The sequence below is a fragment of the Bombyx mori genome, chromosome 8 (assembly GCF_030269925.1).
Source record: "Bombyx mori chromosome 8, ASM3026992v2".
NCBI classification, from domain to species: Eukaryota; Metazoa; Arthropoda; class Insecta; order Lepidoptera; family Bombycidae; genus Bombyx; species Bombyx mori.
The window spans coordinates 15,671,824-15,685,652 of record NC_085114.1 but is presented as its reverse complement, the minus strand read 5'-3'; the positions used below and the strand labels follow the sequence as shown (position 1 = coordinate 15,685,652).

General features: G+C 43.8%; 1 protein-coding gene and 1 long non-coding RNA gene across 4 annotated transcripts; one reads left to right on the top strand and one right to left on the bottom strand.

Annotated features, from left to right (window-relative positions):
* Nucleotides 1–210: 210 nt before the first annotated feature.
* LOC101739950 (rab GTPase-binding effector protein 1) lies at nt 211–13,153 on the bottom strand. 3 transcript variants are annotated; one of them, XM_012697977.4, is made up of 15 exons: nt 12,930–13,151; nt 12,749–12,859; nt 12,307–12,444; nt 10,112–10,221; nt 6,605–6,691; nt 5,579–5,683; nt 5,379–5,436; nt 4,560–4,675; nt 4,389–4,481; nt 4,019–4,158; nt 3,827–3,920; nt 3,403–3,578; nt 2,854–2,956; nt 2,191–2,307; nt 211–913 (listed from the first exon to the last, which is right to left on the bottom strand). In XM_012697977.4, the coding sequence occupies exons 1-15, from the start codon at nt 12,958–12,960 to the stop codon at nt 635–637; spliced, it is 1,758 nt and encodes a 585-aa protein (XP_012553431.1). In that variant the 5' UTR covers nt 12,961–13,151; the 3' UTR covers nt 211–634. The 3 variants fall into 3 exon arrangements, with proteins under 3 accessions (XP_012553431.1, XP_062525914.1, XP_062525915.1); XM_062669930.1 differs by lacking the exon at nt 12,749–12,859 and having other exon boundaries at nt 12,930–13,153; XM_062669931.1 differs by lacking the exons at nt 12,307–12,444; nt 12,749–12,859; nt 12,930–13,151 and adding an exon at nt 10,774–10,982.
* Nucleotides 8,640–11,868, top strand: LOC134199319 (uncharacterized). Its single transcript, XR_009973758.1, has 2 exons — nt 8,640–9,116; nt 9,456–11,868. It is a non-coding gene; the product is annotated as an uncharacterized LOC134199319 (long non-coding RNA).
* Nucleotides 13,154–13,829: the final 676 nt, after the last annotated feature.

The window sequence follows — 13,829 nt, the reverse complement described above, 5'->3', positions numbered from 1 at the left end:
TCGGTACGGTTCGGAAAGTTCACCTGCGGCTATATTCAGACTCGCCAAGTTACGTCGGTGGTATTGTAATGAGCGATTTAGTGGGCAACTTCATTCTGTTAATTTTGTGTCATGGTGCGCGCGCATCGTAAAATTTCACTCTCATCAATTTTTCATAACGCGCCTAAAGAAGTATAACTTCAAAAATGTTTAGTAATAAAACTACAATAATTTAAACTTAATCATTTATTTTTTACACAACTATAATAAACATTTACTTTAACAAGTAGATTTATCTACGTCATAATATAAATAACAGTATGTGGTCCACGGACCACTAAATTTACAGCTTTTCATTTATTTCAAAAAAACCAGAGCAGTTGTTCATGAAACTTTTTAATTAGAAATATTTTGATTTCTTTGCAATTTCACAATTTAGGGTGCGGTAAGTTTGAATAGTAGTAATGAAGTAGGTATTAATAACATTTATTTTGGATAAAGGTTTTTTTTTATTGCCCTTGTAGGCAGACGAGCATACGGACCACCTGATGGTGAGTGGTTACCGTCGCTCATGGACTTCAGCAATGCCAGGGGCAGAGCCAAGCCGCTGCCTAGCGACCGTTTCGTTGCACAACTGTAATGGCGGGGGGGGGGTCTAGTCCGGCGAGGAGGGCGGCTGCGTGCAGAAGTAGGGCGCGGCGTGCGGCTGCAGCAGCGTGCGGCACACGGAGCACACGCGCGCGGGCAGGCGGCGCGGGCCGGCGGGCACGCGCGCACTCACGCACGCCGCGCAGAAGATGCGCCCGCAGTGCCGGCAGTGCACCTTCTTCTTGTTGCTGGGCAGCGGCTGGCGGCACGACGGGCACTCGTGCACGTCGTCCTCGTGCTGCCACCGCACCTCCGTGTCCGCCTCCCTGATGCGCTGCAGCTGCACCTGGAGTATTTTATGACCTGATAACTAAGACCTTCACGTCATGTCTTATTTTATATTCTTATTTTTATGAAAAATTATATTATGCAGTAAAATGAAATGAAGATGATTAATTTGAGACATTAATCAACTGGGATGAAATTAAATGAAATGAGATGAGATGGAATGAAATGTAAACCCAGTAAAATGATGGTAATTTACTGAGATTTTTTCAGTGGACTTTTTAGAGGATCCCGAGAAGTTACGTCCAGCGGCTTTGTTTCATTTTCCCACATTTGTGCACTTTCACAGATATTAAACAGTTAATGAACCACCGTTAATACACATTTAAACCTGAAGAAACACTAAATAGACAAAATAAAACAAATCACACAACTTCACTCCTCGCCCTCTCCCGCCAAAAAGTCTTATTTAATCTATTCTCAATTTGACCACAGACTATATGTAATAAGTTTGACAATAGTCAAATAATATGCATGTGTGTATGTGTGTGTCAAATACATGATAGTGTGTGTAATGTTTTTTTTATTGATTTAATGTATTTTTTATGCATAATTTAAAACAATATTAACATTCTGCACACCTCTATATTCTCTATAAGTGTGGAAAATTTCATACTTCTCCGTCCGCGCAATTTTCGTAAAAAGAGGTACATAGTTTTTGCTTCACGTATTAATATATAGATATATTGATAGATTTGAACTAACTGACAGATGACATCATGATACAAATGTCCCGAGGCGAACACGCGGCGCTGGCGGCGAACACGAACTGGCTCCGATGTAACATCCATCCGGATGGTTTGTGTTATTGTGCGCTTGTCCGCATAAACGTTAAGAATAAACGAAAAGAATAGCCAGCAATAAACTCGTTTTTCAATTAAATTTTTCCAAAGTAAATTTAAATAGTTTAGCCAATAAACTTATGTTCGACCCGAACCCAGCGCCCTCGTGGCAGCCCAGGGCTCCGGAAACCAGCACGAGATGCCCGTCGAACATGTCCGCCGTATGTACTATTTTAACAAAATATCGTCTAATCACTCACCGGGACCGATAACCTCGTCGTCTCACGCCATATCACTTAGGGAGAAAGGCTTTAGGGCGGGAATGGATAAGGAATAGTGATCATGGAAAACTGTAGCGTACCGTAGCAAGACCGTCACACATGAGGGTACCATCCCATTCGAGAAGCAAGCAGAAGTGACAGATGTCAAGTCGCGAACGCCGCGCCAATTCGCAACCCGTTCCCACATATTGGTTTTCAACAACTTATAAACTGACCTGCAGAGACTGCGAAAGTCTGACGAAGTCCTGCTGCACCTTCTCACTGTTGTCCAGCTCCAGCTGCAGGGCCGCCACGCGACTGCGCATCTCTGCCGCCTCCGACTGCAGCCGCTTCTGTAACAGCAGTCCACGGGCCACTGGCAGGGGAGCCAAGCGTTTGAACTCTCTAACATTACTCGACAAACAGATTGTATCGTCCCGACAATCTTTTTGTTTGCACACAAATTCGCGCCAGATGCAGACGACTTAAAGTCTGTCAAGTGGCACCCTCAAATCCTATCGGACCTTTTTTACAACAAAATTAAAATTCTTCGGTGACGTTGCCATGGAACTCGTTAGAAAAAAAGGACAATGAATGAATGGTCTAGAACAAGAAAATTTGTGACAAACTTCCTTTTTAAGCAAGAAAAGTGTGGTGACGTGCTAAATTAACGTGTCCTGCGAAGTACCTAAATTACACCAGACCGTGAGAGTAGATCGAGGTGAGTGCCACATGTTTAACTGGCGTGTTTTAGTGTGGATTGTAGAAAAAACAAATATAGTTTTTTTTCCCTTAAGTGCTGATCGTGCACAGATGATGTCGCTGCGGACCCCCTCCCCTCCCCCCGTAGATGAGGGCGTTACTCAGATGTGAAGTACATCGCGTGCATGGTAGGGTACCTTGTCCTCCAGCAGCCCCTCGATCATGTCGTTGGAGTGCCGCAGCTTGTCAGCCAGCTCGTTCATCTGGGACCGCTCCGTCTGCAGCTTGTCCAGCTCCTCCCTGCGGCGTGAGGGTGCGGATGTGTTCAGATCTCGTTGTTGTATCAACAAGATTTGTTGAATTAAATTTGAATTCTCAGAAAACTAAACCGACTAAAAAGGGGGAAGGTACTCGCAAATGCTCGCTTGATATTGTCTGTGGTCTTCTGTTCCCGGGGCACTGTTCTGGATTGGTGGAGTTTAAGACACACGGACACACACGCACAAGTTGAATAGCAAAATTTGCGAAAAACAGTATTTTTTAATTAAATAGCTCTTTTCATGTTGCGCGCGCGGTGCGAAGCGTCGACTCAGTTGTTGTTCTTCGCCCGCTAGGAGGCGCGTTACAATTCTTCATAAAGCCGATAGATGGCGTGGATTAGGAAAAAGGGAATTTTAGTCGATTTCCTAACGGTCTTAACTCGACAACACGGACAGGAAGGTCTACAGTTTGTCTGGTGTACGTACTGAGCGGCGTGCAGCTGCGCGGCCAGTGCTGCCGCCCTCTCCTCGTGCTGCTGGAGCGCGGTGGACTGCTGCAGCAGCTGGAGGCGCTGCTGCTGCTCCACGGCGGCGGCCTGCTCGCGGGACAGGCAGCACGAGATCAGCTGCTCGCGGAGGCGGAGGGTCAGCTCCTGCAGCTCCTGGTAACAGCGGTCAAGTTGTTCATTAATGAAGTTACCGATTGTCCGGATTTCTTCTTGATTTTATTCTTTTATTAGGTGTCACAATCCAATAAGAGTCCCTTCAAACGTTGGGTTCGGTGGAGGAACAGGGCGACGTGGCCAGGTCAGGTTCCCACTGGTCAGTTCCCCTCAACGCTAGCGTGGGATGACCTTAGAGCTGCCGAGCTGTAGCTACACTGTACAGAGGACAGCAGGGTGGCGGGTACCTGCACGTCGTCGGGCAGGTCGATAATTTCATTTTGCATCTCCTCCGCTTTCTTCAGGTAGCGGCCCAGCAGCGTCGCGTTGTCTCTTTCTAAGCTGCAACAACGAATAAAAATGCTTTATTAAAGCATCTTCGAACCCCACTTAGGAACAAGGGACTATCCGAGTCCACATGGCGGGGTCGGCGCACTGACCTGTCCAGTTTCCCCTGCAGCGTCTCCCGGTCCACGGTGAGCAGGGTGACGTGGTGCAGCGCGCGCTGGGCGGCGGCGCTGGCCTGCTCGGCGCGGGCGGCCACGGCGCCCCGGGCTGCCGACACGGCCGCGCCCAGCTCCTGCATGCCCCGAATACTCAACTAAGTCCTCGCGGCCGATATTTAAATATGTCAGCTAATTATAATATAGTAGTCTTCTTAACTTTCCTACTCATTTTGGACTCAAGAATTTCTATAATTATGATCCAGCAAACATCACATTACTCAAAGCAAGCTGAACGTGTTTACTCTAAAGCAGAATGAGTTTGTATTAAGTAAGAGTTGAAAGACAAACGGCACAGAAGCAGCACCTCTAGCTGCGCGGCGGCGGCGGCGCGGGCGGCGTGCCAGGCGCGCACGGTCTCGTCGTGCAGGGAGCGCACGCCCTCCAGCTCCTCCGTGGCCTGTGCACACACGCGCAAGTGGTGAGTCTACAGTGAGCCGAGCCCCGGGGGGTGGCGGGGGGTGCCGGGGGGGCGTACCTGTGCGAGGGCCTGCTCCAGGCCGGTAGCCCGGTCCCGCGCCGCCGCGGCCTGCGCCTGCTCGCCCACCAGCTGCTTCTCGTAGTTCACGCACATGTCGCACTGCTTGTGGACCTCTGCGCAACGAGCACACACCCTGCTAACTATACTTGGAGGCAATACAGAGAGTCAGGCGACCGACAAGGCCGCACTATCACCTCACCCCGATAGGCCGAAACCTCAACTAAACATAGTTAAAGTTAACTGTTTCCTTAATATTACGCAAGTCAACAACTGTTTAAGTTGGTATTCAAGAGAATTCATGACTTAGCTACCCCCACTTTCTACTATAAATACTAGTATTTCCTCGGTGAATCTAGTATGACCCTTCGAGACTACCTAAAAAAACGCACCAAAGATTCCGGCTCGATCAGTCGAACGGAGCGAAGCTCTCTGCTGTTATTCTTGAACACTTGAGATGTAATAAATGGAATTCATTGGAAAAGTGAGTCTTAGTTACTGTCATTACGGAAGAAAATGATCATGATGAAGATAATAATGTCAGCAACGCTGGCGTCATCATTTTAAAAACCAGCGCCATAGAACCAGCCTTTCCGCCATATATATAAAATAAATAGCGGTTGAGTTTATGGAGCACTTAAATCACACATCACGAAAAGAAACTATATATCGCTGGCGACAGTACAGGAGCAGTCATGTTGTTGCTTCACAGCGTTTCCGTTACAAGTAGCGACACCGCGCCCCGCCCCCGCCCCGCCCCGCCCCGCGCCCGCGCCCCGTCAGTTATAAGTTCATACAGTGTGTGCTGCGGGTACTCACCTCCGTCAGTTTTGCCATCCATCGCGGCGCCAGTAGGCGGGCTCGCAGCCAGTGTTTTCTGTAAACAATTAACATTGTAACAAGCGTTCATAGTTACGCGTTAAAATTGGCTTGTCCGTAATACTCTTTCTCTCTCGAGCTAAACAAAAACTCAGTGGAACTTGTGAATCTCCGCAGCGTGAGTGGTCTGCGCGACTTACGAGCGCCTCCTGCAGCTGCGTGTCGGTCTCTCGCAGCTTGTTCTTGAGCGCTGCTATCTCCAGCTCCAGCGGCTCGATGATGGACTGCTCGTTGTCCTCCATGTTCTGTCACAACATTATATTTTTTATTGCTTAGATGGGTGGACGAGCTCACAGCCCACCTGGTGTTAAGTGGTTACTGGAGCCCATAGACATCTCCAACGTAAATGCGTCACCCACCTTGAGATATAAGTTTTAAGGTCTCAAGTATAGTTACAACGGCTGCCCCACCCTTCAAACCGAAACGCATTACTGCTTCACGGCAGAAATAGGCAGGGTGGTGGTACCTACCCGCGCGGACTCATAGAGGCCCTACCACCAGTATCTGATGAATACAATATGCAACATCTTTCCACCGTCCGCTCCCAATATTTTTCGCTCTAAGCTCTAGGTGGTCAACCGAACTCACTTAAGTCGCCACTGTAGTCCATAGACATCGCAGTGAAAATGTTGCCACCGACTTGGATACGTGTACCGGCTTGGATGCCCGACCGACGGGTCGTCGAGGCGGTAGTCGACGACCAACGACGCCGGTCTTCGCGGCAGGGTCTTCTAGAATACCCCGCTGGGTCAGCACCAGTCTACCGGGTCGGAATACGTCAACATTTAGACGATAAGTTGTGAACCAATCACCAAAAAAAGCATTTTTATAAAATAATAGTTGACCCGGCAGACTTCGTAGTGCCTCAATCGATAAATAAAAGAACTAAACTTTTATATAAAATAAACTTAAAACAAACAAGACGAATCCGTCCGACGGGAGATACATTAAAGGAAAAACAAAATTGTTATTTTTATTTAATTAGCATTTTCATATTTATCTACCTTTTAAACCTTCTCTGGACTTCCACAAATAATTCAAGACCAAAATTAGCCAAATCGGCCCAGCTGTTCTCGAGTTTTATTTAGCGAGACTAACGAACAGCAATTCATTTTTATATATAGATAAATTTAAAGTGATCTAAAATTAATTGACAAAAGTCTCACCCTCCTCATCGGCTGCTCCACTTCAGCATCAGCCCCTAGCTTCCGGGCCAGGGTGCGCACCAACGTGGCCGGCGCCAGGGACACCTCCTGCCACATCGCACGACGTGTTATCGCCGATTTAAAAACCATTACGTAGACAACAATCATACAGCACAGACACTACAGCTATCGTTTCCCAAATAAAGTTTCGCTTGTGGTATTGTCTGGCACGATTCAATTTATATTTAATTTTACCAACTCATTAACCTGTTGTATTTATCGTAGTATTAATTTTATAATGTACTTATTGGGTTGCGCGTGCGCGAGGCTCAATCCCTGGTTAAGGTCGGGCCGTAAAAATATACGGTAAAATCAATTTAACTTTACAACTAATTGAGTTGTGCTTGCGACGATGCACGATATACGAGTATTGCCAGTTGGCGACACGCGGGTAAGAAAGACACTACATTTATTAATATCGATCGGTTCACGTGGTCGTGTACCTACACGTCACCCTACGGACATATCTTTGTGGATTTAGTGAGAGTTCTTTAACGTTCTCGATAGCGTGACAGTTAATTCAAATTTGAATGGAGTTGCAACATTTGCCGCTAGGGGCTTTTTTTTTTTTTTTTTTTTTTTCTCGGGCCGGTGGCCGAACCTCCTACGAGGTCCCCGCGCCTAGGGGGCGCGCGGGGTATGTGAGACTCAACGATCTGCAGGTGTTGAGAGCAGATCGCGGGCCCAAGGATTTTAGGGCCCACCCACTAAACGACTCCCCTGCACTCTTACACCCGACGTCCGATCTCCGTCCGGGGTCAGAACCAGTTCAGAGTAGGGGGGTTCCCGCGGTCAACACTACAACCAGACACGCGGCGCCACCCCGAGGACGCCCGACCGACGGGTCGTCGAGGCGATAGTCGACGACCAACGACGTCAGTCTCCGCGGTACGGCGGCCCTACCAGGCCGCCCGGGCGGTGCCGCTGGTGTTCCGGGATACCCCGCTGGGCCAGAACCAGCCTGCCGGGTCGGAACGCGATACACCGCCGACCGGGGAGGGGCGCTGTTCCAACTCCATACAAATTTAAGTTAACTTTTACGAGATCGAGAACGTTAAAGAACTCGCACTAAACACACTGTGCGACGCAGTAGGGAGTTCTGGATTCGGATTCGATGGGGCGGGACAGTCCTTATACATTACTATTCAAGTTACGATTCCTATCAGACGGCCACTTAACGCTAGGGTAGATGTTTGTTCGTGAACTATGGCTTTCGGAAATTATCTTAAATTGCATTGAAATTGTCAACTTGTTGTTGTCACTTCGCAGGAGGACTCCGGTGGATCTTTGGCCTGCCCGTACTAAACCGTACACTTAATACGTTTTATTTAGATCGCGACCTTCGGGGACGCTCAGCCGCTAGCTACCCGTGTAGCACTTTTTAATTATTTGTGCGTCATTATATACAAAACGAGGCATATTATGCGAAAACAATCGAAACTTTAAAAAAAATTGTTCAACTAAAAGTAAAATTAAATGATGTGTGCTGCTGACGCTACAGTCGCTCGTATTGCGGGACCCAACGGCGGGAAGGTGCAGTGCCGCGATAAGGAATATGTAGTATCGAGGCGAAATGTATGTGAGCGCGACAATGCGATAACTCATTAGGATTGTTGTACACTGAATTGAAAACGTGGTTTTAAAGGTGTTGAAAACAACATGGGACAGGGGTCGGCAACCTTTTGAATCAGAAGAGTCAAAAATTACAATTTACAAAATTTTTATGTATTGAAAGGTACAAAAAAAATTTTTGTCAACAAAAAATAGTACTTGCATAAATAAAGTTTTTTTGTGTAGGTATTTCTTTAAATCATCCTTAGCGCTATTCGGAGTATGATAACGTTACGATAGTGAAGAGCTCTCATTTAAAAATGCGACACCAGCGTGACCCGACCTCAAGCCAGGAGTCTCTGTACAGCCGGAACCAGAGACTCCTATACTACTTATATGCCTTTAAATACAAGATTTAGAGCAATAAGTCTGTTCATGCTTACTGGTGGTAGGACCTCTTGTGAGTCCGCTCGGGTGGGTACCACCACCCTGCCTATTTCTGCCGTGAAGCAGTAATGCGTTTCGGTTTGAAGGGTGGGGCAGCCATTGTAACTATACTGAGACCTTAGAACTTATATCTCAAGGTGGGTGGCGCATTTTACGTTATGGATGTCTATGGGCTCCAGTAACCACTTAACACCAGGTGGGCTGGGAGCTCGTCCACCCATCTAAGCAATAAAAAATAAAAATAAAAAGCCAATAATATGAACAGTAATCATTACATTGCAGTGTGCACGGAGCTTACGTATTCAAATTGTCGTTTTTGTTCCGCAGTGTAATTAATTCCTAACAAGCGACACAGTTCGCGTACAGATACGACTCGCACACCGAAGGCAGGAAATGGCTGCAGTTTTGAAATGACAAGAATTCAATACGCCCGTGGCTCAGACGTGGCAAGTACTCTTCGGACCATCCTGCCGAGGTTGGTACAGGATTGTACTATGAGTTTTTTTGCTTAGATGGGTGGACGAGCTCACAGCCCACCTGGTGTTAAATGGTTACTGGAGCCCATAGACATCTACAACGTAAATGCGCCACTCAACTTGAGATATAAGTTCTAATGTCTCAAATATAGTTACAACGGCTGCCCCATCCTTCAAACAGAAACGCATTGCTGCTTCACGGCAGAAATAGGTAGGGTGGTGGTACCTACCCGCGCGGACTCACAAGAAGTCCTACCACCAGTACCAGTACATTAACATTGAAGACTACCTTACTACCCAATTGCGTACAGTCCTCTTAATATACCAATTCCTTCCAGACAATCGTGAAGTGAAACACAGATGAGTGCTGTTTACAAAATCTTATTCAACTATTCGTCAGACTTTGAGCTGAACGCCAGACGAGCCACGTGGTACCTCATGAATATAATAATGCGCGTCCACCTTGAGGCACGAGGCTGTCTCATTTGTATAACGAGTGTCCCACAATTCAAGCAGAACTTGGCATCTAATTTTTTTTTATTGCTTAGATTGGTGGACGAACTCACAGCCCACCTGGTGTCAAGTTGTTACTGGAGCCCAACAACGTAAATTCGGCCACCTACCTTGAGATATAAGTTCTAAGGTCTCAAGTATAGTTACAGCAGCTGCCCCACCCTTCAAACCGAAACGCATTACTGCTTTACGGCAGAAATAGGCAGGCATAGGATAGGCAAATCTAAGACTGCTCTTGCCTATCTGCATATCTACGAGGTATGAATAGATTGATTGTATTTTATATTGCATTGATGGGTGCCGAGCTCACGAATCACATTGTTTAAAGTGGTTACCATAGCTCATACACATCAGAATATCGACGCCTTGACCCTCTTTGAAACGTGAGATCGAAGTCTGAAAAGTATAATGGGCCCCCCGCCTCTCCCACGGGACCGCGGTCGACACAGGCAGGGCAGAGCTACCATCAGCCCCACTGTACCTGCTGTTGTTGCTGTATCTGCATTTGCCGAATCTGTTGCTCCAGCTCTAGGTTCCGTTTGGACAGGCAGCGGAGTTCCTCCGTACCAGACGAGGAAGCCTCCACAGTTTCTGTCAAATTTAGCATCATGAAGTTGCATTAGCCTATTCTGACATCTAACACGTTCAGGTCGTATATTCACATTCTGTATTAGCAAAAATCTGTAAACTGTGAGTTAATCCACCAATCTTATTTATGATATTCGTCTTAGTCTTATGAATGCTTCATTGGTCATTGGAACGCACGACTGGTTCGAAAAAGAAAATATTGTAAATAAAAAATAAAAAAAATATTGCAGATAAATTCTTGCAGTCAGAACAATAAAGTGTATGCTGCCTACTGTATTTCTGGTACGTGCCATTTGATCCTTCTAGATTGAGGAGTGCAAAAACAATTTTTCCATTATTTCCCATGTTCCACATTAATATTATTGAGATTTCAAAGGAAGTAACAGCTTTTATGTCTGTGTCCGTTATCCATTTTCTTTCTAAATGTCAATATAGACAGGAATCTTAATGGTATTGTACCACAGTAAATGTGGGACCCTATAAGCGTGATGCATGCATGATGTGACAAAAAGAGAGATATAGACACGACAATGGCAGTGTCAAGTACATACATACCCTTTACTCCCCAAATGCAAAAAGATGGTAACATTTTAAACAAATCCAGTTATGAACAAATCTATATCAAACTAAATAAACATAATTAAAAAAAATTGCATATGAGCCTCTTAAATCCTGTTTTATCAAAAAACCAGTGCAAGTACCACAAAACTAAAATATTCACACAACTTATCACAATAAACCACTCTACTGTACTGACTGAGTTTGGGGAAAACAGTTAAAACAGTTAAATTGAACAAAATACATTGATTGTAACATTATTAAAATTAATTAATTAGCTCTATATTGTGTTAGTAAGCTGAGTGTAAATTACAGGTTGAACTAAATAATTTTCAGAGTTTGGTACCACAATCTTTTGTTACAAAGTATAATACTCGTAGTAATGTCATCTAGTTCAGGGAGTGTTTAGAGAATATACAATATTCCCATACATTTAAGGCTTTGAGATGGATTGTTTAAGATTCAAAGTGGTTAAATTTGCATAGTTATATTTGTGTATTTTTAATTGATAATTGTAGGCATACAATATTTATTGTTAGAGAAAATGAACACGTTTACTTATTGTTGGGGTAGTATTATATAACTTAAAAGCTCACTATTAGTACTTCTAAATTTAAGTAGTAAAACACCAGACATAAGGTTTTCAAATATTGATGTTCTTGATCATAGTCTAGAAATTCATTTTGGCTTTCAGTGTTATATGTACTCATCATTATCCTGCCCTTCTCCCAGTCACCTGGGGTCGGCGCAACATGTTTTCTCCTTCCGTACTCTTCTATCATATACCATTTCTTCGCTCACTCCCCTCTTACCCATATCGTCTTTCACACAATCCATCCATTTCTTCTTAGGTCTACCTCTTCCTCTAAATCCTTCCACATTCATAGTTAACACTCTCTTACCAACCTCATTTTCATTTCGTCTCATCACATGTCCATACCATCCCAAACGCGCACTCCTCAGCTTCTCTGTCACACGTGCCACTTTCAGACTTCCTCTAACATATTCATTCTGTATTCTATCCATTCTCGTTGTTATATGTTCTCATTGTTATATGTACTGTTTCAATATTATATGGTAGAGGAACGGAAATCTGTTTTTTTGCAAGCTTAGTTGTCTGCTAAACCATAACTCATGACAAATCATGGGTATACCCTGGTACCAAAAACTGGTTAAATTAAGTTATACGTTTTATCTGCTCTGTGAAAAAATAACTTTTTTTCTTAACCAAAGAAGCCTATGAAACTATTGAAACAACTTGACAACCAGTTTGGAGAGTTTACAGGATCAACTTTAGAGAATTGCTAACAAGAACTAGCAAGAACTTAGAAGTCCCTAAAAAGTGCTTTGCTGAATCTTCCACAGAAACGGAATCGCAACCCACTGAGAAGATCCGGTGATAAACTCAGTGGGTTGAAAACCAGTTTAATATAAGTATATCAGCACTTTCTTATTTATATAAATATATTTCAAGTATTTATGTAAAAGGATAGCCACTTAAAATTTATTAAATTATAAATACAATCTCACCATTAACAAGCAGCTGTAAGCTTTGAATCTCAGATTTCTGATTTTCACTGAGGGTTTGCAACTGCTGTAATTCAGCTCTCAAGCTTAGCACCTCTGACTCTAAATGTTCTTTATCTTGAAGCATTTTCCTCATGTCTTCTGCAAAATGTTTTCATTGTTACTATTCAATGAATCAATCACATTTAGTGTTCTAAGAGTACATACATTATATTAGGGGGCATACTTCAGGAGAAAAAGCTAATGATCAAACGTTTGTAGTCTTTATTTTATAATGATTATCCACCTTAAAAAATTCTAGTTTTTATATTATTGGTTTAAATTTTGTACATCTCAAATAAAAAAACTTAGAAGATTGGAATATATTATGGCATTTAGATAGTATACTGAACTTTATAACATTAATTGGTAGTCAAAGGTACAGTAATAAAACAAAAAGGACAACCTTCTTTCTGTAAAAATAGTTCCTTCATTTTCGCCCTTTGAACGTTGAATTCTTCCTCTAAATCTCGTCGAGGCAACTCCTTAGTCGATGTTTTATCTTCGCCTCCACCTTCTACTCAAAAAAGGCAATTTTACCAGCTAGAAACAACGAAATACATGAATGAAAAAGTTTATCAACACACCTGTGGCAGTGTCAGTTTGTTCGGCAGACATGTTTATTTAACAAGCGAAAGCAAGCGAGGGTTTCATAAAATATTGCTTTTCGACATTATTTCGCACTCGACACTCTTTCAAAATTATTTGTGAATGAAAGACTTGAGAAATACAAATTGAAAACATGCAAAACTGCATTCACAGAAAACTATTGACGTTTTTGCATGACATCAATTTTGACCGTCAAAAGTTGACATTTCTTTTTTTTGCATAAAAAGACAAAGAATCGTAATCATCAACTACAAATAAATACTTCCGTGATAAGAAAAAAAATGCTTAATTTTATGCAGTGGTTTTTATATTAACTAAAATGTCTTGTGATTTAAAATTAATTCTCTCATTGACATTGACATATTTATTTCATTAAACTAAACACATCATTCATATTAATAAACAATTGCTAATATTTTATTTTGTAAGTAATTTTATCCTTAATACGATAACTATTTCTTTTTTTATATTTGCGAGATTACTGGTGGCCCAGAGGCCTTTCAGTTTTATCAGGGCAGGTGGGCGAGCAAGGGCTCAGCCAGGAGGGGTGGGATTTGCTAACAACAAACCGAGCACCTCCAAAGGAGATCTAACAACTCAAGATTAGTTGCTTCGCGAATGAATCTACTATCGGATCGAAATCATAACCTGCTGAGAAGATCCGGCGAGAAACTCAGTGGGCTGTGGCTGTGTCTATGGATTAATTTATTCGTCGAGCCCTTCGTCGCAAGCGACGGGTTCGGTGAGGATGATGACCGGTGCTTGAGGTACCTAAAACACCATTAATGGATAGGGAGGATCCGTAATGACGTGTTTAGGGCGACGTCGAGTGTTTACCATTCGGTCCACAGGATCGGGTATGTTAGTACCGGCGGCCT